The 25,781-nt window shown below is 23.8% G+C and overlaps 8 protein-coding genes across 8 annotated transcripts; 3 read left to right on the top strand and 5 right to left on the bottom strand.

Moving 5' to 3' along the window:
* Window positions 1-2,512: 2,512 nt before the first annotated feature.
* DICPUDRAFT_83999 (uncharacterized protein) lies at window positions 2,513-5,612 on the bottom strand (the record flags this gene model as incomplete). The annotated part of the gene is made up of 4 exons (XM_003293395.1): window positions 2,513-2,535; window positions 2,963-4,397; window positions 4,560-4,776; window positions 5,443-5,612. The coding sequence occupies 4 exons, from the start codon at window positions 5,610-5,612 to the stop codon at window positions 2,513-2,515; spliced, it is 1,845 nt and encodes a 614-aa protein (XP_003293443.1).
* A 216-nt stretch (window positions 5,613-5,828) lies between these two features.
* Window positions 5,829-7,478, top strand: DICPUDRAFT_158305 (uncharacterized protein; the record flags this gene model as incomplete). The annotated part of the gene is made up of 3 exons (XM_003293398.1): window positions 5,829-6,121; window positions 6,212-6,980; window positions 7,050-7,478. The coding sequence occupies 3 exons, from the start codon at window positions 5,829-5,831 to the stop codon at window positions 7,476-7,478; spliced, it is 1,491 nt and encodes a 496-aa protein (XP_003293446.1).
* Window positions 7,479-7,694: 216 nt separating this feature from the next.
* Window positions 7,695-10,804, bottom strand: DICPUDRAFT_99654 (uncharacterized protein; the record flags this gene model as incomplete). The annotated part of the gene is made up of 2 exons (XM_003293394.1): window positions 9,485-10,804; window positions 7,695-9,413 (listed from the first exon to the last, which is right to left on the bottom strand). The coding sequence occupies exons 1-2, from the start codon at window positions 10,604-10,606 to the stop codon at window positions 7,695-7,697; spliced, it is 2,841 nt and encodes a 946-aa protein (XP_003293442.1). The 5' UTR covers window positions 10,607-10,804.
* A 1,192-nt stretch (window positions 10,805-11,996) lies between these two features.
* Window positions 11,997-15,199, top strand: DICPUDRAFT_158303 (uncharacterized protein; the record flags this gene model as incomplete). The annotated part of the gene is made up of 2 exons (XM_003293397.1): window positions 11,997-13,238; window positions 13,307-15,199. 2 exons carry the CDS (start codon window positions 11,997-11,999, stop codon window positions 15,197-15,199), a joined length of 3,135 nt encoding a protein of 1,044 aa, XP_003293445.1.
* A 189-nt stretch (window positions 15,200-15,388) lies between these two features.
* On the bottom strand, window positions 15,389-16,310 carry DICPUDRAFT_90239 (uncharacterized protein; the record flags this gene model as incomplete). The annotated part of the gene is made up of 2 exons (XM_003293393.1): window positions 15,389-15,835; window positions 15,912-16,310. 2 exons carry the CDS (start codon window positions 16,308-16,310, stop codon window positions 15,389-15,391), a joined length of 846 nt encoding a protein of 281 aa, XP_003293441.1.
* Window positions 16,311-16,507: 197 nt separating this feature from the next.
* DICPUDRAFT_42045 (uncharacterized protein) lies at window positions 16,508-16,973 on the top strand (the record flags this gene model as incomplete). The annotated part of the gene is made up of 3 exons (XM_003293396.1): window positions 16,508-16,606; window positions 16,678-16,756; window positions 16,855-16,973. 3 exons carry the CDS (start codon window positions 16,508-16,510, stop codon window positions 16,971-16,973), a joined length of 297 nt encoding a protein of 98 aa, XP_003293444.1.
* Window positions 16,974-17,304: 331 nt separating this feature from the next.
* DICPUDRAFT_158300 (uncharacterized protein) lies at window positions 17,305-22,717 on the bottom strand (the record flags this gene model as incomplete). The annotated part of the gene is made up of 3 exons (XM_003293392.1): window positions 17,305-18,116; window positions 18,212-21,625; window positions 21,727-22,717. 3 exons carry the CDS (start codon window positions 22,715-22,717, stop codon window positions 17,305-17,307), a joined length of 5,217 nt encoding a protein of 1,738 aa, XP_003293440.1.
* A 733-nt stretch (window positions 22,718-23,450) lies between these two features.
* On the bottom strand, window positions 23,451-24,866 carry DICPUDRAFT_8517 (uncharacterized protein; the record flags this gene model as incomplete). Its single annotated transcript, XM_003293391.1, has 2 exons — window positions 23,451-23,620; window positions 23,690-24,866. Coding segments are annotated over 2 exons (1,347 nt in total), but the record flags the coding sequence as incomplete, so codon positions are not given.
* Between the last annotated feature and the right edge of the window lie 915 nt (window positions 24,867-25,781).

Below are 25,781 nucleotides of genomic sequence, written 5' to 3'. Positions count from 1 at the left end.
ACTTTTTATGGTTTTATTTTTTGTTATCTAAGACCAAATATATTAATGAATAGGGGAAGAATTATAAAAAATAAGACATTTATAACAATATTGAAATAAACCCATTTTAGATACCATTTATTAAAAAATAATTTTATAAAAAAAATATGTGATGTGTGTGTTTGTTTTATTTTGTTGAGTTCAATCACCCCAAATAATTTTTCGATTTATTAATATTAAAAAAAAAACTAATGATTATTATTATTATTATTATAGTTGTTTATCTGTTTTTTTTATTTGTGAGAAATATAACACTAGTACACCAATTTTTTGAAATACTTTGATTAAATTATGTGAAATAAAAAATAAAAAGAGATACATAATAAAAAGAGTTACAAACAAAAATATAGTTTTTTGTGTGGGAAAGATAAAATAGTGGTATACGTGGGGTATGTGTGTGATTAATAGTTTTTTTTTTGTTTTTTCTTTGTTTATGAAAATTTTAAAGAATTAATTTGTCAAGAATGATAGATTTAAATTCAAATATTGGTTGTGGATGTGATTAAGTTGTGATTATTTCCAATTTTATTAATAAAATTGTTAATAATTTTTTCTTTATTATTGTTTAATTGTTATTATTATTGTGCATGTGTGTAAATGTTTAATGAAAAAAAAATTGAATACATTTCAAAGAAGATTTATTAAAAATAAAATAACACTATTAAAACAACAACAAGAACAACAAGAACAATAAATAAAATCTACTTAGTGTAAAAGTAGTGGAGGTATTTTAACACAAGAAACATAAAATAAAATAAAATAAAAATAAAAAATAAGTACAATATCCTTTACAAATATTATTTTTTACCTTTTTGAGATTTGTTATTCTTTTTTTGAAAAAAAAAATTTTAAAGTAAATTTAAATCTTGTTAATTTTGTCTTAAATAATCTGATGGTAGTATTTAATTTAGCTGAAATAAAATTACTAAATTAATAAAATGATTTAAAGTTATTTATATATAAAGAAAAAAATACAAGATTAAAAAATATATAAAAAAAAAAAAAACTGTTTTATTTTGAATTTTATAAATTTATTTTATGTTATTATTTTTGATGAATGTAGAGTTGGTATGTTTATTATTATTTATTATTTATTATTCATTATTTATTTTTACTAATTTTTTTTTTTTTTTTTTTTTTTTTTATAAAATATTATTTTTTGATATTTTATGTGTGATGATGTGTCACCCTAAAATAAAATTTACTCGTACTTTTTTATAAACAATTATTTATTTTTTTTAAAATGAATAATTTACAAAAAAAAAAATTTGAAATTTTTTTTTGTTGAATCGGTGTTGAAATGAAAATAAATATATATATATTATATAAATAGAATAATTAAATTTTTTTTTTTTTTGTTGATATATGGTAAATTTTATTATTATCACTATGAAATTTTATTGTTATTATTAATATGGGATTAAAAAAAAAAAAATGTTATTTTTTTTGAATTTATAAAAAAAACAATAGGTGGAAAAAAAAAATAAAAAAAAAAAATAAAAAAATAAAAATAAATAACAAAAAAAAAAACACAAAAGACAATTTTTAAAATTTTATAATTTTAAAAAAAAAATCAATAAAAAAATAAAATTTAAAAAAATCTTTCAAGCTAAAAAAATAAAAACAACAACTATGGTGGCTTGGTACGTGTTAATTTTTGTTCAAATTTGCTGATGGGAAATTTTCCAAAACTTTTTCAATATTATTAATTATTGAAAAAATAAATTTTTTGCACATGCATGGAAAAAGAACGATTGTAGAAGGGTTGGTAGTGTGATGCTGATATTTTTAAGTTTTTTTTTTATTTTTTTTTTTTTAAAATTTTTTTTTAAATTTAAGTTTTTTTTTTTTATGCATAGTGACTAAGTTTTGGAGGAAAATGTGATTGTGATGGTTTTCAAAGCATAAAATTGTGATACTTTTTTTTTATTGGGTTCTATTTTCTTTTTTTTATTTTGTTCCACATATAATTTTTATTGTTTGTTGTTTTTTTTTTATGATAATTATAAATATCTACTTTTTTTTAAGAAAAGACGTAATAGCGTAATAAAAAAAAATAAAAAAAAAAGTATTTACTGAAATATCTAAAACTATTTTTCTATATTTATACGTGCATTTTAAAACCCTTTTTTTAAAAAAAAATAAAAAATAAAAAAAGAAGTAAATATGGTAATTATGATGATATAAAATAAAAAAAGTAAAATATTTTAAAAAAATCATACTCTAACACCACTTAAACTATAAAATTTATTGCACAAAAAATCAAAAGAAAATAAAATTTAAAATAAAAAAATAAAATTGGTGCCCTAAACAGCAAAAAAAAAAAGATATTTTATAAAAATAATTTTTTTAGTTTTTTTAAAAATTTTATTTTTTATTTTTATAAAAAAAAACCAGCCGGATGAAAATCAAAAAAAAAAAAAGCGTTGGTAATAAAATTATTATTATTTCTATTTACACATTACTATTACTGCTATTTGCCAATGATATCGTTTACTGTGATAAAATAAAAAAAATAAAAAAGATTAATATTTAGCAGGAATGCTCGAGAAAGAAAATTTATATACAATCGAATGATGAAATAATGAAGAAATAGTTTTTGTGTGTGGGTTTTTTTTTTTTTTTGAGAAACTGAAAAAATAACTATCAAAATAAAAATGGGGTTGATGATGTAAGCAGTTTTATAATTTTATAAAATGCCTCCCCAATAAATTATAATTTTATAAAGTTGCCCACAAATTATTTTGGTTGAGAAAGGTTTTTGGGAATGAAAAAGAAAAAGAAAAAGAAAAAAAAGAAAAACAAAATAAAATATATAACCATAGTGTATATTTACCCTTGAACAACAAATTAATTAAATTGAAAGAATCTACCAGTTGTTTTCTTTTTAAAAAATAATTATCATAAATATTTGAGTTTTTACTTTCACTATTTTTTTTACTTTTCACATCATCAGAACTATCTAAAAAAATTGAAATTGAATTGAGCGATAGAGAGAAAGCTTCCATAGGATATTTTAATTGAGAGGATTCTTGGGTAGATTTTTCTAACAACTTTCTTGCTATAGTTTTTTCTGCTGTGCCCATTCCTTCAATAAAAATCTTTGCAAAAAATCTTTTTTTCAGATAATTTTTTTTTATGGCGTCACTTTGAAAAAATCCAAAAAAATCTAAAAAATCTTTATTGTTAATATCATTGCCACTACTTTCACTATCCCTACCTAATAAATTGAGAGACATAAGGAGATCTTCACAATACTTTTTTAATTGTTGGGCATAGATAGTTGTTTCCGTTAAAATTAAAATGGTCTTTTGTTCTATTTTATATTCCATTTTATATTCCATTTTATAATTTTGATTTTGAATATTATTTTGAATATAGTTTTTAATTTTAAAATAATATTTTAAAAAATTATTATTTTTTTTATCGTTATTATTATTATTATATATAGTTATTTTTTCAAAATTATTAGATATATTATTTTCGTTAATTAATTTTAAATCATCTAAATTATAAATTATTTTATTATTACTAATATTATTATTATTATTATTATTATTATTATTAATATAAATATTATTATTTACTAATTTTTTGAAATAATTTAATGGTATAAATTTAAATGCCAATATATTAAATTCATTTATAGAATCAAGAATAATTGGGTCTATATCCCCTGTACAAATGATTGTGTTTACTTTTAGTCTTGTTGCAATGTCTGTGATTATTGATTTTAAATAATTTTCTTCATCTATTTTCCATGCTAAAAGTTTTTCAGGATTATCAAACTCTACTTGGATTTGCATATTTGAGTCCTCTCTTGTTAATGAACAATTTAAAAAAATTACTTTTGGTTCTTCTTCTTTAAGCTCTTTTATAAAACTGCATGGTTTTGGTAAATCAAATAGATATCCATTTTCTATTAAAGCGGCTTCTACTAAACAGTATTCTGATTTATATTTTCTAATTCCTTGATTATTATCTATATTGATGTTTTCTTGATTTTGTATACAGTTATTAAAGTTCTCGTAAAGAAGGTCAGTTGAAAAATTAATACACTTTAGTCTAGTCTCTAAATCTATAAAATCTGGGTATTGTATAATTGCATCAACAATAACATTTTTTAAAATTTTATAATCTGAATTATTATCGTTATTATCAATATTATTAGAATCGTTATTAAATGATGATTGACCTTTTTGTATAATTATATTTAAAATATCTAATAAATGATTTTTTGTTATTTTATAAATATCATTATCATTAATATTATTATTATTATTATTGTTATTATTATTATATAAATCGATTTTGATAGAATCTAATTCATCTAGATATTCTAATGAATATTTTAAACTCTAAAAAAAAAAAAAAAAGTTAGTAACTTGTCTTTTTAATAGTCTAGGGTATATAAAAGAAATTTCTATTGAAAGATTGTGGTTGTGTGGTGCTTTTTGAAATTCGTTATTTCTTTGTGGTTTTATAAATTTTTTTTTTGTTTTATTTAAAAAAAAACTTACAATTTGGTAACCTTTAATTATTGAATTTAAATCTAAACCTCGGTGTAAAAGATTTAAAGCATTCTCCATTAGGGCACAAGAAAAAATTAACGACGTAGAGACACCACCATAAAGCAAATAGATATTATCTAAAAAATGTTGTTTTATTAACTTTCCAATGGGGTGTTTAATATCAAAATATTTTAATATAACAAAACCATCTGAACTTATAATAACCCTAAAAAAAAAATTAAAAAAAATTAATTTTTTTGAAAATAAAACAAAATAAATATAAAAAAAGGTGTGTGGTAGATTTTGAAGAAACTGGTTTTTTAAATAATATGGTTATTTTAAAAAAAGATTATTATAAATAGTTGAGTTTATAAATTATTGAAAATATATTAAAAATCGAAATCACAAAATATAATGATTAATCATAGTGTTATTTAGGTGATTTTTATGGTGGTTATTTTTAATATTATTATAACTATTATTTAATGATGGGAGAGGGATCCCCATAAAAGTCTATTTTATTTTGATTGAGTTTAATATTATTTGTTGGCAACATATTAAAAAAGAAATAAAATTAAATAAAAAACTTCATATTAAATTTTATTTTTTTTTGTAAATTTACCATTAATCACCGAATATAATCTCTTTAAATTTATTAATTATTTTTTCATTTAATTTGTGTGATGAGTGTATTTATGTGAAGATATTTTTTTATTTTTTATTTTTTATTTTTTATTTTTATTTTTTTATTTTTTTTTTATTTTTTTATTTTTTTATTTTTTTTAATTTTGAAATAAACTCTTTTAATTATTAAATTATAAAATATACCATTTTAAATACATAAATTTTATGTATAGTTGTATAAATAACATATATTTTAGTTATTACTTACGATTTTGAATTTTCATCAACTATTATTTTTGATGATCCATTGGGGCCATATGAAGATTTAACAGACTCTGTTATTGATTTTAAAATGATAAAATTTGATTTTAAAACATCATAGTTATTACTATTAATATTATTAAAATTATTATTATTAGAATTTGATAAAATATTCATTTAATTATTTAAAAAAAAAAATGAAAAATGAAAAATGAAAAATGAAAAAAGAAAAAAAAATGAAAATTTTTTTTAAAAAAAAAAAAATTAAAAATTATAATTTTTATTTTTATTTAAAATAAAAAACAGTAATAATATCTTTTATTTTTTTGTTTAATATTATTCTACTATTTTTTTTAATAACTTTTATAAATAGTACTATAATAATAATAAATAATGTTAACAAATATAATCAAAAATAATAATTTAAAAAAATGTTTTAGACAAGTTAAAAATTATAGTACAATCATCAAACCAGAAAGAGATTCAAAATATGCAACTATTAATAATCAAGATATAAATTATTTTCAAAATATTTTGGATAAACATTCAGTATTAACAGATCCATCAGATGTTGAAGGTTTTAATCAAGATTGGATGAAGAAATACAAAGGAACATCATCATTAGTATTAAAACCAAAAACTACCGAACAAGTTTCCGAAATCCTAAAGTATTGTAATAATAGAAAGTTTGTATTATAATTTATTATGGTTTTTAAAGTTTTCACATAAAATATTAATACTAATTAGTACTTGTTTTATAATATTTAAAATAAAAGAATTGCAGTTGTACCACAAGGTGGAAATACAGGTTTGGTTGGTGGTAGTGTACCAGTTCATGATGAAATTATACTTTCATTAGCAAATATGAATAAAATTGAAGGATTTGATCCAATTACAGGTGTTGTAACATGTCAATCAGGTACAGTTTTAGAAAATATTGAATCTTATCTTTCTCCATTGGGATATACAGTACCAATTGATCTTGGTGCTAAAGGAAGTTGCCAAATTGGTGGTAATGTTTCAACAAATGCAGGTGGTATTCGTTTACTTCGTTATGGTGGACTCCACGGTAATATTTTAGGTATTGAAGCAGTATTAGCAGATGGTTCAATTATTGATTGCCTTTCAACCCTTAGAAAAGATAACACTGGTTATGATTTAAAACAACTTTTTATTGGTTCAGAAGGTACACTTGGTGTTATTACAAAAGTTTCAATGATTACTCCACCAAAGCCAACTAGTGTCAATGTAGGTTTATTTACATGTGATAGTTTTGATAAGGTTAAAACTATTCTTACCAGAGCCAAATCTCAATTGGGAGACATTCTTTCTGCCTTTGAATTTATGGATAGACCTTGCATCGATGTCGTTTTAGCTCATCAACAAGTTCAAGATCCATTTGACAATAAGCAACCTTTTTATATTTTAATCGAAACTTCTGGCTTTAATGAAACTCACGATTCAGAGAAGCTAAATGATTTCTTAGAATCAATTATGAACGATGATTTAATTGTTGATGGTTCATTAGCAACTGATACTAAAAATGTAATATATTAAAAATATAATAATGGTATAAAATAATATTTTTTTGTTAATAATTTTTTATTTATTTAGATATCAGCATTTTGGAAATTAAGAGAATCAATTACAGAATCATTAGGTAAAGAAGGTGCAGTTTATAAATATGATTTATCATTACCAATGGATCAATTTTATTCAATTGTCGAAATTATGAGAAATAAATTTGAGGGTAAAGCCAATGTTGTTGGTTTTGGACATGTAGGTGATGGAAATTTACATTTAAATATTTCAACTCCAAAGAAACCATATCAAAAAGAAATTTTCGATATGATCGAACCATTTGTTTATGAATATACAAGTTCACACCGTGGTAGTATTTCAGCAGAGCATGGTATTGGTTCAATGAAACCTAATCACCTTCATTATTCAAAATCATCCAATTCAATTCATTTAATGAAATCTATTAAAAATACCATGGACCCAAATAATATTTTAAATCCATATAAAGTATTACCAAATTAAAATAAATAAAAAAATTAAATAAACAAATAAAAAAATATTATATATTATATAAATATATGTATATTTTTTTTTTTTTAATAAAACTATAAAATATATATTTTTAATAAAGCTATAAAATATTTTTTAATAAAACTATAAACAATTTTTTTTTTATTTATAATACTAGAAAAAAAAATATATATATAAATAAATAAATTTTTTTTTTTATTTTTTTTTTTAATCCCATTCTGAATCACTGACTGGATCTTCAAAAGTAATACCACTTGAAACTGAATCTTTTAATTTTTGAATTTGTTCCCAATTTGAATAAGCATTTTGAGTAGAAACACGTGATAAAAGTGAGTTTGTAAATTGATCTTTTGATGGTGTTTGATCTACAATTTGTGGTGCAATGATTTTTTCTTCTTTCTTTGGTGGTGGTGGAGCATTTGAAAGAGCTACCATACCTTGTGGTTGGAGTGAAACCATTTCGCATTGTCTAGTTTCACCATTGAACCATTCTTCAGAGGTCATTGATGGATTACCTGAACGAGTATCTGGATAGATATCATCTTGGAAGAATTCTGTACGATTTCTTGGGACAGTCATTGAAATTGGTTCAATAGTATCAGCAGTAACTTTGTAGAAACGTGAAATTTCACATTTTTTAACGTCCATAAGAGTTTTTTGTGATACTTTAGCAACACCAATTTGTGGTGAACCAGAGTTATATTCGGTAAGATAATGAACGTATGGATCTTCATTGTTAATTTCAAACATACGAATGGAACCATCACCTTTACCTGCAAGGTAAACAACACCAGAATCTTCATCATAGAATGGAGTAATAACACCAGAGAGTTGATCGATCTTCTTTTCTACTAAATGGCTTGAAAGGTTTCTTGAATCCCATAATTGATATTCACGTTCTGAGGATTTATTGAAACCAACACTGAAAATATTACCGGTTTGACCTAACCAAACTGACTTAGCACCTTTAACACCATTATGGGTAATGGTTTCAGAGACTAATGTATTGGTACGTGGGTCGAAAATACGCATTTTCTTATCTTTGCAACTTGTTAAGAATAAATCACCAGTGTAATTGACATCGACACTTGTAATCATATCGGTGTGACCATCGAATGAGAGTTTTTCTTGAGCAGAGTTAAGATCCCAAATTTTAACGACCATATCACCACCAGTTGAAATTAAAACCTCTTCTGCGGTTGGATGGAAATTAACTGAAACAACTTTTCTATTGTGACCAATAAGATCGGCTTCGACGGTGGTATAGTTTTTACCATTCTTTGGAAGACCACCTTCTGGGACTTTAAAGATTTTGACGTGACTATCTTCTGAACCAGTAGCAACTATGGAGCTATTAAATTGTGAAAGATCAAAATCGCATAATTGACTTCCAATTTCAATACATGGAACAGTGATTTGACGACCTTTACTAGCAAGTGGAATAACAGCTAATGGACCACCAATACCTTGATATGGAACAGCAACATATTCACGATTAACAGCAATGCAGGTGTTACTTGTACTACCATTAACTTTAAGATTGGTATAAAATTGATTCTTTTGAGCGGTAGTACCTACAACATGTCTATATTTTGATGATCTTACAACTTTTGGTACATAACCAGTACGATTAATATTTTCATTTTGTAATGAAGATGATGAATAAACTGGTGATGCTGGGGATGATGTATTTGGTGATGATTTTTCCTCTTGTTCTTCTTGTAAATTTTCTGAAGCTGATGATTCATTATTATTGTTATTGTTATCGCTATTATTGTCATCAACGAAAAATGTCATTTTCTTTTCTGGTTCTGATGATGGTGATGAAACTGATAAATCATCAAAATCTTGTACTGGATTATCAATTGGATTTAAACTCATTAAAATTGGTTCTTTATTTTCACCTGATAACCATTCATTTGAAGACTATTAAAAAAATTAATTAATATGAATATTAATTTTTTTTAAAATTTTTAAAAAATTATAATTATACTTACTAAAGATGGTTTAGTTGAAATAGTATTTGGGAATAAATCATCGGCAAATTGTGATTTTGATTTTCTTGCCATTGAAAAAGTGATTGGAACAATATTATTTGGGGTTGCTTTTAATAAACGATCAATTTCTACTTCCATAACATCCAAAGCTCTTTTTGGAATTGCACAAATACCTTTTGCTGGGGTATCGGTTGGAACATTTTGAATTTCAGTGAAAGCTGGTTCTTTAGTGAATTGAGTATTGAGATCGAAAACACGAACAGTAGAATCACCACTACCACTAATGAATAAGAGTTGAGCATCTTGATCATAAATTGGGTTGATAATACCAGTTGAACTATCTAAAGTGATGGTTTTAATTGCTTTTGATAAATCTGAACTATTCCATAATGAAACTTGTCTTTCTCTCATCTTTGAGAAACCAACGGTGGCAATGAATGGTGAATTACCTAACCAAACACAACGAGATGGTTTAACACCCTGATGACCATCACCTACTTGAACTGATTCACCAGTACGTGGATCAATAACTCTATTCTTTAAATCTTTACCAGTAGCAAATATTAAACTACCATCATAATTCCAAGAGATTGAAAGAAGAGCATTGTCAAAAGAGTAACTGAATTTTTCTTCACCACTTGATAAATCCCAAATCTTTAATGTTTTATCTTGACTAACTGATGCCAATATATTTTCAGCACTTGGATTGAATGCAATGGCATCAACAGATTTTGAATGACCGCTACATGTTACAGCTGGTGATGATAATGTATTGACTCCACTTTGCATGGCCTCTCTAATATTCCAAACTTTAATTGTACTATCATCAGAAGCAGTTACTAATTGGTGTTCATTGAATGGATTAAATTCGAAATCAGTGAGGGTGGATGAATGTGCATGTACTAAAAAAGTTTCACCTTTTCTTTTACCATATGACTTTAATGGAATAATACCAACTGTGCCAGTATTTGATTGCCAATTTAAACCAATCCATTTACTATTTGCTTTAATAAATGTAGTTGCTGCTGATGATCCTGAAGTATTTACATCTGGGTACCATAATTCTCTTTTATCAACTTTACCATTTGTATGTCTATATTTTGAAACATTTAATTTAAACATTTTATATTATATATATATTTATTTTATTTTATTATTATTACAATTTTATAATTTATTAAAAATACAAAAAAAAAAAATTTTAAAAATTAAATCTAATAATATAAATTATATAATAATATACTACTAGACAACAAAATATAGTTTTTTAAAAAAAAAAAGAGAATATGAAAAATTTTTGTGCCTTATTCGAAAATAAAAACAAAAACAAATAAGTTAAAAAAATTAAAAAAAAAAAAAAAAAAAAAGAAAAAGAAAATTATAAAAAAAAAAAAATAAAAACAAAAATCTAAAATTTTATAAAAAAAAAAAAAAAAATTTAAATTATTTTATTTATTTTTACCCAAATTTTTTTTTAATGTGAACGAAAGCCATTTATAATTATGTTATTGTGTGTGGGTGTTATTTTTAGAATATAAAAAAAAAAAAAAATAAATCATTTGGGGGAACTTTTAATACAATAAAATAAATAAATCTTTTTTTAATCTTGATTTTAAATTTATATTATGGTAAATTATTTAAATATAATAAAATTATTTTAATAATCCACTGTAAATAATTTAAATATGGATGGCAAAAAATAAAAATAAAATAAAAAAAAAAAGTACATCAAATAATTTTTAAATTACTCTAATTGAAATCAACATTGTGATAAAAGTGTGTTATAAATGATGAAAAATTAAAAACTTAATGTGTTGTTTATTTGTAAACATTTCTTTTTAGTTAAAGCTATTTAAATATTTTTTAAAAGTTCATGATTTAACTTTTTTCATTCAATTATTTTTTTTATTTTATTTATTTATTTAAGGATTTAAAGTAAATAGTTTGTTAAATTAGATGAAATTAAAATAAAAAAAAAAAAGGAATAAAATTAAAAAAAATTAAAAATAGAATTCAACAAAAAAAGCAATTTAAAAGAAATTTTTTTATTTTTCCTTTTTTTTTTTTTTATTTTTTTATTATTTTTTATTTTTTTTAATTTTTAGTTTTAAATTACCCTTTATTCTTTTATATATATTTAATTTTATTTTCAAACAAATAAATAATCTTTTTTCTTTTTTTTTTTTTCTTTTTTCTTTTTTCTTCCCGCTTTCATTATTTTTAAATTTTATTTTTTTAAATTTAAAAATTTTTTTAAATTTTTTTTTTAATATTTTTTTTTATTTTTTTTTTTTTTTGTTTTAAAGTTTTCAAAAACGAATTATTGTTTCAGTTTATATTAATAATATATTTATTTAAATATATTTTATATTTAAATTTATAATTATAAATTTTTTTTTTTTTTTCAATAATAAAATAATAATAGTAATTTATAATAATAATTTATAATAATAATTTATAATAATAATAATTATTGTTTAAAAATAATAATTTATAATAACAATAATAAATAATGGTTGTTTTAGAAAATAGAAGAACAAGAATTCAAAGAACAGATATATCAAAAAGTTTTATAAAAAATGAATCAGAGGAAGAAGAAGAAATCGAATCAAATGATGACTCTGATTATGAAGACCAAGCAGAAGAATCCGAAGAATCTGAAAGTGAGCATTTAGATCTTGACGAGTCCGAAGATGATAATTCTGATGAAGATTATAGCGATGGAGAAAGTATAAAAAAGAATAGTAAAAAGCCACCATCATCAAGATCAAAACCTACAGCAAAACCAACAGTAGTAAAGAAAACAACAAATGGAAAAAAGTTAGCAGCAAAAGATTCAGATGATGATTCAGATGATTTTTGTTTACCAAAGTCTAAAAAGAAAACGACAGTTGACAAAGAAAAAGAGCTTATGGAATCAAAACTAGTTTATGAACAAACATTAAAACAGGCTAGTATGGATCAATGGATATTAAAGAAACCAAATAATGAAAAAGAGAAAACTGAGCCAAGTAGATTCTTTTCATTTGCAAAAAAATCATCAACAACAACAACCACATCAACAGCAGCAACAACAGCAGCAGCAACAACCACTACAACATCACCAAATAAAACCAATAATGGTACACCACAAATTTTAAGATTAGCATCAATTAAAAACACACATAGACCGCTTGGTATGGGTAACAGTTCAGAAAAGAATGATTTTTTTTCAAATTTTTTATACAACAAAAGTACTGGTAAATCAAAAGAAGAAAGTATAAAAATTGAAGATGAGGGAGAAAAGATTGAAGAAGAGGAAAAGGAAAATAAGAAAGAAGAAGAGGAAGATGACTCTTTATTTGGTAAAGGTTTTAATTCACCTAAATTTAATGCGACCAGTGTTAAAAATCATGTCCAAAAAATGGTTAAAGATTCACTATCAGAAAGTGATACCGAAGATGAAGAGCTGCCACTAGTAAATAAAAAGAGAAAAGAAGGAAAAGATGCTTCTCAACAAAAGAAAACAATGGTTATTGAAATTAGCGATAAAGAAGATGATAGTGATACTGAAGAAGAATCTGAACCAAAATCAAAAAATAAAAAATCAGTCACAACAACTATTGACTCTGATAATGAAACAGTGGAAATTCCAGATGAAGAAGAGGAAGAAGAAGGTAGTAGAAATATTGATGATGAACCAACAATTGAAAAATTAATATATGCATGTGAATGTTTTTCAAAGAGAATGCTTGAAATTCTCTCGAATAGTGATGTAAGTTTTTTTTTTTTTTTAAAAATTAAAATATTATTTTTTATACTAATATTATTTTTTATTTTTAGCTTGAAGAAAAAAAATTAACAACAACAACTACAACATCAATAAACAAAAAAACTACAGATAAAAATAAATTAATTACACAACCTAAAACAATAAATAAAACAATGAGAAATTATCAATTAATTGGTTTAAATTGGATGGCAGTACTCTATAAAGAAAATATTAATGGTATTTTAGCAGATGAAATGGGTTTAGGTAAAACAGTTCAAACTATTAGTGTTTTAGCTCATATTATGGAAACTTATAATGACTGTGGACCACATTTAATTATTGTACCAGCCACTGTAATGTCCAATTGGGGTAGAGAACTAGAAACATGGTGTCCAACATTAAAAGTTATTAGATATTACGGAAACATTAAAGAAAGAGAAGAATTACGTTACGATATTAGAAAAATGAAACCAAAGAAAGATTTCCATATTATTTTAACTACCTATAATTTATTGTTCTCAAATTTAGATAGAGCCTTTCTCAAGAAATTTGACTATAGTTATTTAATTTTAGATGAAGCTCAAAATATCAAAAACAGCGACTCTAGACGTTACAAAAATATCTTTAAAATTCAATCAAAGCATAGATTACTTTTAACAGGTACACCACTTCAAAACAATCTTTACGAACTTTGGTCACTACTCAATTTCTTAATGCCTCATATTTTTGGTAGCACCAGTAAAAACAATTATCTTTTAAATCAACTTCTCGAATATAAAGGCGATGATTCCGACAGTGCTCTCTCTAGAATGAAGAAAATTTTATCACCATTTATTTTACGTCGTCTCAAAAGTACCGTTTCAAAGGAGCTTAAACCAAAAAAAGAAATCATTGAAAGATGTGTAATGCCAGAATTTCAACAAAATACTTATAATACCGTTATTAAAAGATCAAAAGCACAGTGGGCTAATAGAGATTTAATTAAACAAAAAGAAGATACCAAAAAAAGAAAAAAGAAATCAACATCACTTTTAGATCCAGATTGCGATTTACTAGATTTAACAATTGATGATAGTGTTGTAGAAAACGGAAACGGTGAAGAGAAATTAACTGCCAAACAAAAAGAATTGGCAAAACAAATTAAGCAAGGTAATGGTTCATTCGTGTTGAATAACATTTTAATGCAACTCCGTAAAGCTTCAAATCATCCATTATTATGTAAAAACATTTTCTACACTGAAGAGCAAATCGATGATATAGTTAAAACTCTAGCTAGAAATGATAAAGAATGGATCGAATATCGTTACGACGTTCCAGCACTCAAAGAATTATTCCAAAGCTTTTCAGATTATGAAGTATTCAAAAACATTTGCGAAAACCCATTATTAGCCGATAAATATTGGATCGATGATGAACAATTCTACGAAACCTCCGCAAAATGTATAAAACTAAAAGAAATCCTTCAAAAAGAAATTCACGAAAATAAATCAAAAGTTTTAATTTTCTCACAAATGACAAAGGTATTGGATATTTTAGAAGATGTTCTCAGTATTTTTGGTGAAAGTTTCACTCGTTTAGATGGTCAAACACCAGTTAATGAACGTCAAGATATTATTGATCACTTTACAAACAGCAAAGATATCCCAGTATTCCTTCTTTCAACAAATGCAGGTGGTTTAGGTATCAATTTAACATGTGCCAATGTTGTTATTTTCTATGACCTTTCATTCAATCCTCAAGTTGATCGTCAAGCTGAAGATCGTGCTCATCGTTTAGGTCAAGAAAGAGAAGTTATTGTTTATAAACTTTTAACTGAAAATACTGTAGATATAGATATTTTCAACTCTGCAAATGAAAAAAAGAAATTAAATGATAATATTTTAGAAGAAGGTACTTATACAGAAAAAGAAACAAAACTAGAATCTAAAAAAATTTTAAAAATTTTAGATTCAATTTTTACATAAAATTATTAATAAATTAATAATAAATAATAAATAATAATTAATAATATTATTATATAAATATAAACTATTATTAAAAAAAAAAAAAAAAAAAAAATAGATTCATTTTAATTTTTTTTCCTTTTTTTAAAAAAAATAAATAATACAAATTATAATTATAAAAAAAAAAATTTATTGTTTTGATTAAAAATTTTATACTACATTATTTATTTTATTTATTTTATTTTCCAACTCTTCCATTTTATTAAATATTATTTGAAATTTTTTATCCATATAATCCATTATTCTATTTTCACTTTCTAAAATTGATTTTTTAATTTCTTCATTTTCATTTTTTGGTTTTATTTGTGGTATTGTTGGTTGTGATGATGTTGTAATAGGATTTTGTTGAAGTGGCATTGAGAATTGATTATTTGTTGTGCTACTGCTTGGAGGTTTTAACATTGTCATTAAAGATAAAAGGTTATTAACATCATTAGGATTAGGATTTGGTATTGTAGATTTATTATTATTATTATTATTATTATTATTATTATTATTAATATCTATTTGATTTATTTCTGGTTTTATATTTGTTATTTTACAATCTAAAATAATTTTTGAAATTAAAAATGTTTCTTTATTTAATAATGATAAAAACTAATTTAAAAATAAAATATTTAGTAAAAATAAAATATTAAAAAAATAATTAAAAATTAATATAAAAAAAACTTACTTTAATTGATAAATCTGTAGTTGGTGGTATATTATTGGGTAGTATATACTCTGTAGAATATAGTTTTGGATTAGAGTCATCGATTAATAAAGATTTTTGTGTACCTATATATTCCTTTGATTTATGTATTAAAAATTCTTGAACACGACTTTGTGACTCTATATAAATACTTTGAATTTTAATTAAATTCGAATTTGATAATGTTAAATCCAATTGACAGGATTCTTGACATTCACCTTTACTTAATTGAATTGGTTCTTGAGGTGTTTCTAAACTGTCATTATCATTTATAAAAAAAACTATATAATCTTTTAAATTTTTTTCATTTCTCGTATTACTATTTTCATTGTTGTTGTTAATGTTGTTTATACCCCAATTACATTTAATTTCAAAATTCATTTAAAAATTAATTTTTGAATTGAAAAAATGAAAAATTAAAAAAAATAAAGAAAAGAAAAATATTTTATTTTTTAAAAAAAAATTTTTTTTAAAATTTTTTTTTTTTTTTTTTTTAAATTTTTTTTAAAAACATTTTCATTATTGTTGGGAATATAATAATAATTTAAAACAAATATATATATTTAAGAATGGCCCAAATGATTAAAAATTTTGCAAATAAACTTAACCAAGCTTTAAGAACTACTGGACCAACTATTAAATTTACTCCACCACCAAGTGATGTTTTTAATGTTAAAGTAAGTAGTTTTAAAACTTTATAAAATAAAATTTATACGAATAAACTAACATTTACCATTAAATAATAAAGCCAGTTGAATCAGCTGAAAATTTAATTCATCAAGTTAAACCAATTGAAGTTCAAGATTCTAAAATTGGTTGTGATGGTGGTATGTGTTTAAATACATTTAATACAATTCTTCAGCTTATTATAAAATAATCTGAAAATAAACTAATCATAATATTAAACATAATAATAAATTTATAGGTAATGGTCCATTAGGTCACCCAATGGTTTATATTAATTTAGAAGGTAACACTCCACAATCATGTGGTTATTGTGGTCTTAGATTTATTCAAAAACATGGTCACCACCACCATCATTAATTATTTTTTAAACTTTAAATATATATAAATATCATCAAATTAACAGTAAAATTTTTTAAAAACGACCAAAATAAATCATCATCATCAACATCAACAATAGATAATAATAAAAAAAATAAAAAAATAGTATTATTATAAATAAAATAAATTATAATACAATGATATAATAGTAGAAATAAATAAATAAATAAATATTAAATAATAATAAATTTATTATCTAAAAATCGAAAATAAAAAAACATTTTAAATTAAAAAAAATTAATAATAATAATTTTATTTTTTTTTACAACATAAATATTTGTTTTTTTTTAAGATTTATAGTAAACTTTTTTTATTCTGGAGTAATTGAACTTTGTGTTGAATCTGTATTTTTTTCAGACATTGATCTTTTAGAATTTGATTTTCTTGGATTTTGTACAGCGGTACTTTCAGATAAATGAGAAGCTTTGCCTGAAGAAGTCAACTTAACTACACCTTTAATACCTTTTTTTGAATATCTATAAATTGGTACTTGATTGTTGGTAACAAAAAGTGTAATTACTGGAATGATTTCTGTGATGATAAGACAAATAAATGAAAAAACAATATTACTTGGATTAACACTTACAAGTATAATAATAAATATACAATGTAAAACAAAACCAGCACTACAAATAATGGCCATTTGAATAGTTCTCTTCTTTTGTTTTTCAGCAGCTGGTGATACATTACTTGTTAAACCTCTAAGTTTTTTATAAACAGCATGACCATAGTAGATGAAAGCAAAACCAATAATCAATGAAAGTACTGCTTGAAGGACAGCATATAGAATTGATACAATATTTTGTGGTCTAGTTTGATCTAAAGTAATTGATAATCTACCTCCACATGTTGGTGGGTCATCTTCTTGTGTAAAATTGAATACTACTACAATAATAATGAAAAATATATATAAAATTACATTGATCACGAAAATCATTGAATAGATTCTCTTATAAATATTGGTATTAAATGATTGAGCGCTACTTAACATATACCAAATAACAATAACAACTGTAAATGCTGTAAAATAAAGGAATGTTGGTAATACTACTAAAATATAATTTCCAACAGTTGTACTTTCTTTAATATAACCACTTGGTAAAATGAAAAAATATATTGAACCTATAAATAAATAATATTAAAAAAAAAAAAAAGAAATTAGTTAATAAAAAATTAATAAAAAAAAATTAAATAATAAAATTAAATTAAATACTTACGAATAACACAAAATGCAGTTAAAACTAAAAATAATAAATGTACTAATTTAAATGGTTCTGTTGAAAGTAATTTTTGAAGTATAAATAATGAAAGATTTAAAATACCATAGATTGACATTAAACAGAAAAATACTGCTAAAATATAAAGCATTGCTGATGAACCACTTTTGAATGGTTTATAATTTTCATTTTCCCAATTACCAATTCTTTCTATTAAGAAATAAGAATTTTTACCAACTTTAATATCACTAATGTCACAACAATATCTACCATAAGAATCTGTTGTAATATTACATTGTAATGGTTTCATTTCACCTTCTTTTTCATTAATTAAAAGTGAAAAATCTAAATGTGGGAAAACTTTTGAATTTCTTGAATTGTCTAGGGACATACATAATTCAAAGTATTCGGCACCAACATCATAGAATTGTAAATTGATGCCATCGGCCAATAGTTTACCAATTGTTGCTTTCTTTTGATTAAAAATTGAATAATCTTCTGGTCTATCAAAGGTGACAAATGTTGATGAGAGACCTAATACTTTTTTAGAGAGGAAAGATTCTTTAAAGATTTGGCCAATACTAATAGAGACACAATTATTTTCTAAAATTGAACCTGCTTTGAATGTTATTGTACCATTATTGAATATTGTTGTATTTAATCCATCATAGCAAGGTTTGATAACTTGTAATACAGGTGGTTCTAATTTTTCGAAACAAGTATCAGTACCACCACCTTCAGTACAACTGCATGAAAGAGCTTCTAATGAGTTTTTAGAGTTACTACTACGACATAATACTTCAGATTTATAAAGAAGAGTTTTTCTACTAAATACTGCATCCTTAAAAATACTAAATAAATATGAGAAATTTAATGAAATCTTGGTTTTTGCAATTTGAGTGATTGGGTTATCATTTTTAATCCATTTTAATGGAACAGCAACACCCTCACTCCATACACCCTGGGTCCAACTGAAAGGATTTTTCCATTCTTCGCCTGCACATGAACAATCGGCTTGTGATTTTGAATTATAACGATAGGTTAAAGGTAAGAGATAACCAACTGAAGTATCGAGTCCATAACATGCTTTGGGTGAGTTTGTACATTCTTGTTCGGTTTGAGAGAAAGTTTCCCACCATATACCATTTGCTGCCTCACATTCGTCTTTGTCCATTAATGTTAAATTAAAGCAACCATATGGTGTATCTTGTTGTGTACCGTATTCACATGTTGGTAAACTTTGTGTAAAAAGTGGGATGGTAGTACGAGGGAATAAACATTTGGGTTTATATGTTGGATAGTTTGAAATTTGAGTACTGAAAAAGTATTTATCCGAACAGGAACCAGCAGCTTCGCACTCTTGTTTAGTTTTGCAAGGTATATCCTTCATTCTACATCTTATACCAAATGTATCGCAACCATTTATTGGATCATTACAAATTGTGCACTGTTCATCGCTGAATTGACACTTTTTATATTCACCTCCAATGCTTTGACATTGTGATTCTGATATGTAATAGGCACAATAATATTGACCATCATTTGGGTTATATGATAAATCACCATCTATACAAAAGAGATAGTCAGTTTTAATAACACATCCACCAAAGTCTGTATCACATTCTAGACCACAACCTACTGAACAAGAACCTGCTTTTTCTGCGCATAAACTTGGATCGTCAACTGTTTCATAACCTGACGAGTATAGTAATTCGTCTGTATAATCCCTATCATAACATACATATTTACTTTCGCAAGTGCTTTGTGAATTTATAGTTTTATTTACAAAACATGTTCTAACTGGATCGGTACAATCACCACAAAAATACTCTGGTGGATTAACGAGACAATCTTTAAAGGATTCACTGTTGTAGTGACCTTCATCACCCATCCAATCACATCTTGCAAGTTCTTGACATGATTCATTTGAATATACTTCTGCTATCCAAAAAAAAGTATTAAGGCCTTGGTAACAATTGTCATATGTATCGAGTCCACCAGCTGTATCCAAACCTTTTGCGAGAGGATAGCAATTTCCAACAACGTCGCTATTTGGCAAATAAGTATAGCTAAGTCTACTCCATGATTGAACGCCATAATCTGTTACACAATCGTTGAAAAGATAAGCTTCATATAGTTTATCAATAAGTTGTTGATTATCTGAAATATTTGAAAAATTTAAAACTCTAATAACCTCTGCTCTTAATGGATCTGCAATATTATCTAAAATACAACCAATATAATTACGTTCAACTTGTTCATATGGAATAAGACAAACACCATTTCTTTGATTACATTTAAAATTGTTGCCGCCACAGTCACTATCGATATTACATTTTTTTGGTGATAATTGAGATTTACATGAACGAAAAACTTGATATAAATTATTTGTAAAATAATTTTCTTCTGAATTTGAAACTTTACATTGATCATATTGAGAACCAATTACAGAGTTAACAAATGTTTCCAATACAGAGTTTGCACAATCTGGGAATGAACATTGATCATGAACACTATCATTATTACCAAGATAAACTTTAGTCGTTATTTCTTGTGGTCTAGTTCTACAGCATGAACCAAAAGAGGCATACAATGAACAACATGGGTCATTTAAATATTGATTCTTATCACTTGTACCAGTACAAACAGTTGTATTTTGAATTGTTGTCGAATAATTGAAAACCAACAAAGACTCTGCCATTACTTTACAAGAGTTGTAATCATCTTCAAATGATAAAATATCGAAATAATAACGTAAACCATTGATTAAAGTTGCTGAAGTTTTATCTATTTTATCTAAAACTATATTTTGTTCATCTATAATTTTTAAAAACTTTTGATAACTACACTTTGGTTCTACTCTATTGCCAATTGAAACGGATCCTTCAATATGTTTTCCATTTGAATAAACTAAACGATTGAGGAAATTGATTTTTGTTGTCTCTAAATTATTTGGATCGAAATAATTATAAATAATACCATTGACTGTGACTGAAGAGATTATACCAAATTGATAAACATTTGGTTGTGCAGCATTTACAGTTTCATTAAGATCAATCCCATCGAATTGAGATAAACCTTGACCGCCATTTCCAAATGTATTTGGTACTGGATATAATGGATTATTACTAACTCTTGGTGCTGATGGGAAGAATTCTATACATCTTGAATCATAATTATCACAAAATAATCTCTTTTCTTTTGAATTTTCTGTGAATGATAAATAAGATGAACCAGTTAATGCCCAAGTACCACCCACTGTTGGAAGAGTTGAAATATCTGTTAATTTATATTGACCTTTAGTTGAAATTGTAAAAAAGAAATCTGTTGAATAATATATATGAACACCAAAATATATAATTTTTGAGTTTTCACCTATATCTGGACAAATTTGTATAATAATTGTATCATCCACTATATATAAAAAAAGTTTGTTTTTAGAAAAAAAAAAAAAAAAAAAATTAATATATTTATATTTTTTATATTTATATAAATATATAATAATTGTAATTTACATGAATAAGAAGAACCCCATTTATAATTATTTTCTGAAAAATTTGATGGATCTTCGTCAGTAGCATAAATATCTACATCGTTAAATAAAGTTACAGTTGAAAAAGTTATATTTTTACATTCATTAATTTCAAAACTATATTTTATAAAAGATTTCTCATCAACAAAATTTGGTTCGTAAAAAATCTGACCATCTTCCAAACATTCTATATCTGGATCCACTTGAGTACATGGTTTATTTTCTGGAACTGGAATATCAATAGTCTCTATTATGATATCTAAAACTACATCGGTAACACCACGATTTATAACACCAATTTGAAGAGTTCCATATGGATATTCTGTTTCATAAGTACCTGTATAATTAAATGATAATGTGTTTGGACAAAATGTAAATGATGCATCAATTTCTTCTGATTGTATAGCTCTTGAAGTAGCACCAACTACTGGATTAATTGGATTAAAATCTGCTAGATAATTTGCTTTACCTTGAATAGTTCTGAATGAAACTTTATAACCTATACATGATAATGGTAAATAGATTCTATACATAATGTGTGCATTGTTGACCGATGGAATAAAGCCACGTTTACTAACGCCCAACTCTAAATCTTCCCAAATTTGTTGACATGGGGTTCTATCTTTATTACCTGGTATACCTTTTTCATTACATGCTTTGCATTTTGATGGTCTATCATCGTAACCTTTACTACATCCAGAAACTGTATAATCACATGGTGGACAATCTGGATCATAACCAATATCAACTAGATGGTCTTGGCACCAATTAGTATTTAAATCTGCGCATGTATAACTTTCTAATAAATATAATGGTTCATCAAAATAAATTGAACCACTAATAATTTCTACATCTGTATCTAAAACTCTAACATTTTTTAATGTATAATTTGATCCAATAATATTACAATTTATAAAAATAATATTATTTATAAAAATTATAAAAAAAATTTTTAAAATAAAAATTTTATTCATTTTTTTTTAAAAATATATATATATATATATATATTTATATATATTTATATATTTATATTATTTATTTATTTATATATTATTTTTTATTAATGAATTTTTTAAAGTATTTTTTTTTTTAGACCTTTATTTTTTTTTTTTTGCCTTTTCGTGTAAAATAAAAAAAAAATAAAAAAAATGATTTTAACGAATTCCTTTTTTTTGATTTTATAAAAAATCTTTTTTTTTATTTTTTATTATTTTTGTACTGGTTGTAAATTTATTTGTTATAAAAATAAATATAAAATATATATAAATAGAAAAAATAAAATGATTTACATAAAAAAAACGTAATTATTTGAGCAAAAATAAAAATAAAAATAAAAATAAAAAAAAAAAAAAAAAAAAAAAAAATCACATAGCAATAATAAGCATGTAATTTTAATGCTTACGACAGGGTCGAAAAAAAAACCACCCATTTGAGGATGATGGGTGAAAGGTATTACGAAGTGTATTATCATAAATATTTTTTAAAAAATAAAAAAAAATATCTGAAAATAAATCTTTTTAAAACAAATGATTTTTACAAATATATATTTAAAAAAAAATATAAAAATAAAAAAAAAAAAAAAATATTGCACAGCTTTCAAAGAAAATATCCTGCTGTATAAAAAATGAAAGTTTTTTTTTTTTTTTTAATTTTGGGAACAGGGGAGGAAAAAAAGGTAAACTTTTAATCTATGATTTATTAATTATTTTTTTTTAATGGATAAATATATTCTTGATTATTCATAAATGGTCTTAAAACCTTTGGTATTAATACTGAACCATCTTTTTGTTGATTATTTTCTAAAATTGCTAAAATTAAACGTGGTATAGCACAAGCAGTACCATTTAAAGTATGTGCAAAAGTTTGAGTTGAATTTTCTAAAGTTGAAGGTATTACATTATAATTATTTATATCATTATTATTATTATTATTATTAATATTATTACCATCATTATCTAAATCTATTATATTGTTATTATTATTGTTATTATTATTATTTGTATATTTTATATTTAATCTTTTACTTTGATAATTTGTACAATTTGAAGCACTACTAATTTCACCATAATCATTTTTTGATGGTATCCAAACTTCAATATCATATTTTTTGAATGCTGGAGCACCTAAATCTTCAGTTGGCATATCTAAAACACGGAAATGAAGACCTAAATCTGTGAATAGTTCTAATTGAATTTTTAAGAGATCTTCTAAAATTTGATTTGATTGTTCTGGAGTTGAAATTACAAACATTTCAACTTTACTAAATTGATGTACACGATAAATACCACGATTTTGGGCACCTTTACCAACTTCAGGACGGAAACAATGAGAATAACCAACCATTTTAATTGGTAAATCATTTTCATGAATTGGCTCATTATGTGAGTACATACCAGCTAATGGTATTTCTGAGGTGGCAGACAAACAAAGTTCTCTATCTTTGATCCAAAACAATTGATCGGCATCACTACGTGCATGAAAACCACAGCCTTCAGCAAGATTTGGATGAATAAGATCTGGTGTAATTACTGATGTAAAGCCATATTTGTATGAAAGTTTTGAAAATGCCCAAAATGATAATGCCATTTCCAACATTGCAGCTTCTCTTGTGAAATAGTAATATTTATGACCTGTTGTTTTTGAAGCAGATTTAATAAGACCACACTCCTCACCAATCTCTAAATGATCTTTAACTTTTTGATCACTACCAAAATTTGGTTTTTCATTAACCAATTGAATTACACGAGCACTTGATTCTGGACCAATGGGTGATTCGGGATGTGTATTATTTGGAATTTTTAATGATTCCAATGTGATATGATTGAATAGTTTATCATGTTGTTTTTCTAATGATATAACTTCTTCTTTTACTAATTTACCTTGTTCAACCAATTGTAAACGATCTGATTGTGGCGAATTCTTTAACAATGATTTCATTTGTGATGCAATTTCATTTCTTTTTGATCTCTTAAAATCCAATTCTTTTTTAACGATTCTATATTCATCATAGTTTTTAATCAATGATTCTAAATCGATACCTGATTTTCTTATATTGATATTTTCTTGAATACTTTTGAAATTATCTTTAATAAATTGAAAATTAATTCTTGGTTTAATATATGGTACACTAGTTTCATTTAAATCTTCATTTTCATTATTATTTAAATTTTTATTTGTACTGGTAAAAAATTGATTTAATATTAATTTTTGATTTATTATTAATGATTTATTTATTAGTTTTTTTGAATTATTAAATTTATTTAAATTTATCATTTTATAAATATTTAAATTAAAAACGAAAAATAAAAAATAAAAAAAAAAAAATGAAAAAAAAAGAAATTTTTTTTTTTTTTTAAAATTGAAAAAAAAAAAAAAAAAAAAAAAAAAAAAAAAGGGAAAAGGAAAAAAAAAAAAAAAAAAAATTTTCGTTTGGTTTAGTTGATAAATTAAAGGTTTAATAGGGGAAAAAAAAGTTTAAAAAAAAAAAAGGGGACAAAAAATTTTTACTTTTTTTAAAAGGTTAAAAAAGGTTTAAAAAATTATCAAAAAATTGGGGATGGGGGGGAACCCCCCCCCCCGGAACCCAGATTTGGGGAAAAAGGGGGGTTTCAAATAAACCGGGGTGGGCCCTCCATTTTTTTTTAAAAAAAGGAAAAAATTTCTTTTTTTTTAAAAAAAAAAAAAAAAAAAACCGGTATTAGGTTTTTTTTTTTTTTAATTTTTTTTAAAAATCCTAAAAATAGAACCTCCTGGTCCCCCCAGAAAAATTTTTTGGGAAAGGTTTTTTTTTTTTTTTTTTAATAAAAAAAAAATTTTTTTTTTTTTTTTTGAACCTGGGCCATTTTAAACCTTTTTTTAAAAAATTCCTTTTTAAAAATTTTTTTCTTTTAAAATATTTTTTTTTAAAAAAAATGAAATTTTTTGGTTTCCTTTTTAAAAAAACCCTTTGAAAAAAAATTTTTTTTATCCCCAATTGGGGGAAAAAAAAAGGGGTTTTTTAAAAAAAATTGGGGGGGGAAAAAAAAATTTTTTAAATTT

The sequence above is a fragment of the Dictyostelium purpureum genome (assembly GCF_000190715.1).
Source record: "Dictyostelium purpureum unplaced genomic scaffold DICPUscaffold_427, whole genome shotgun sequence".
NCBI lineage: Eukaryota > Evosea > Eumycetozoa > Dictyosteliales > Dictyosteliaceae > Dictyostelium > Dictyostelium purpureum.
Note: the sequence above shows the minus strand (reverse complement) of the source record. Positions and strands in the feature narration are given on the sequence as shown.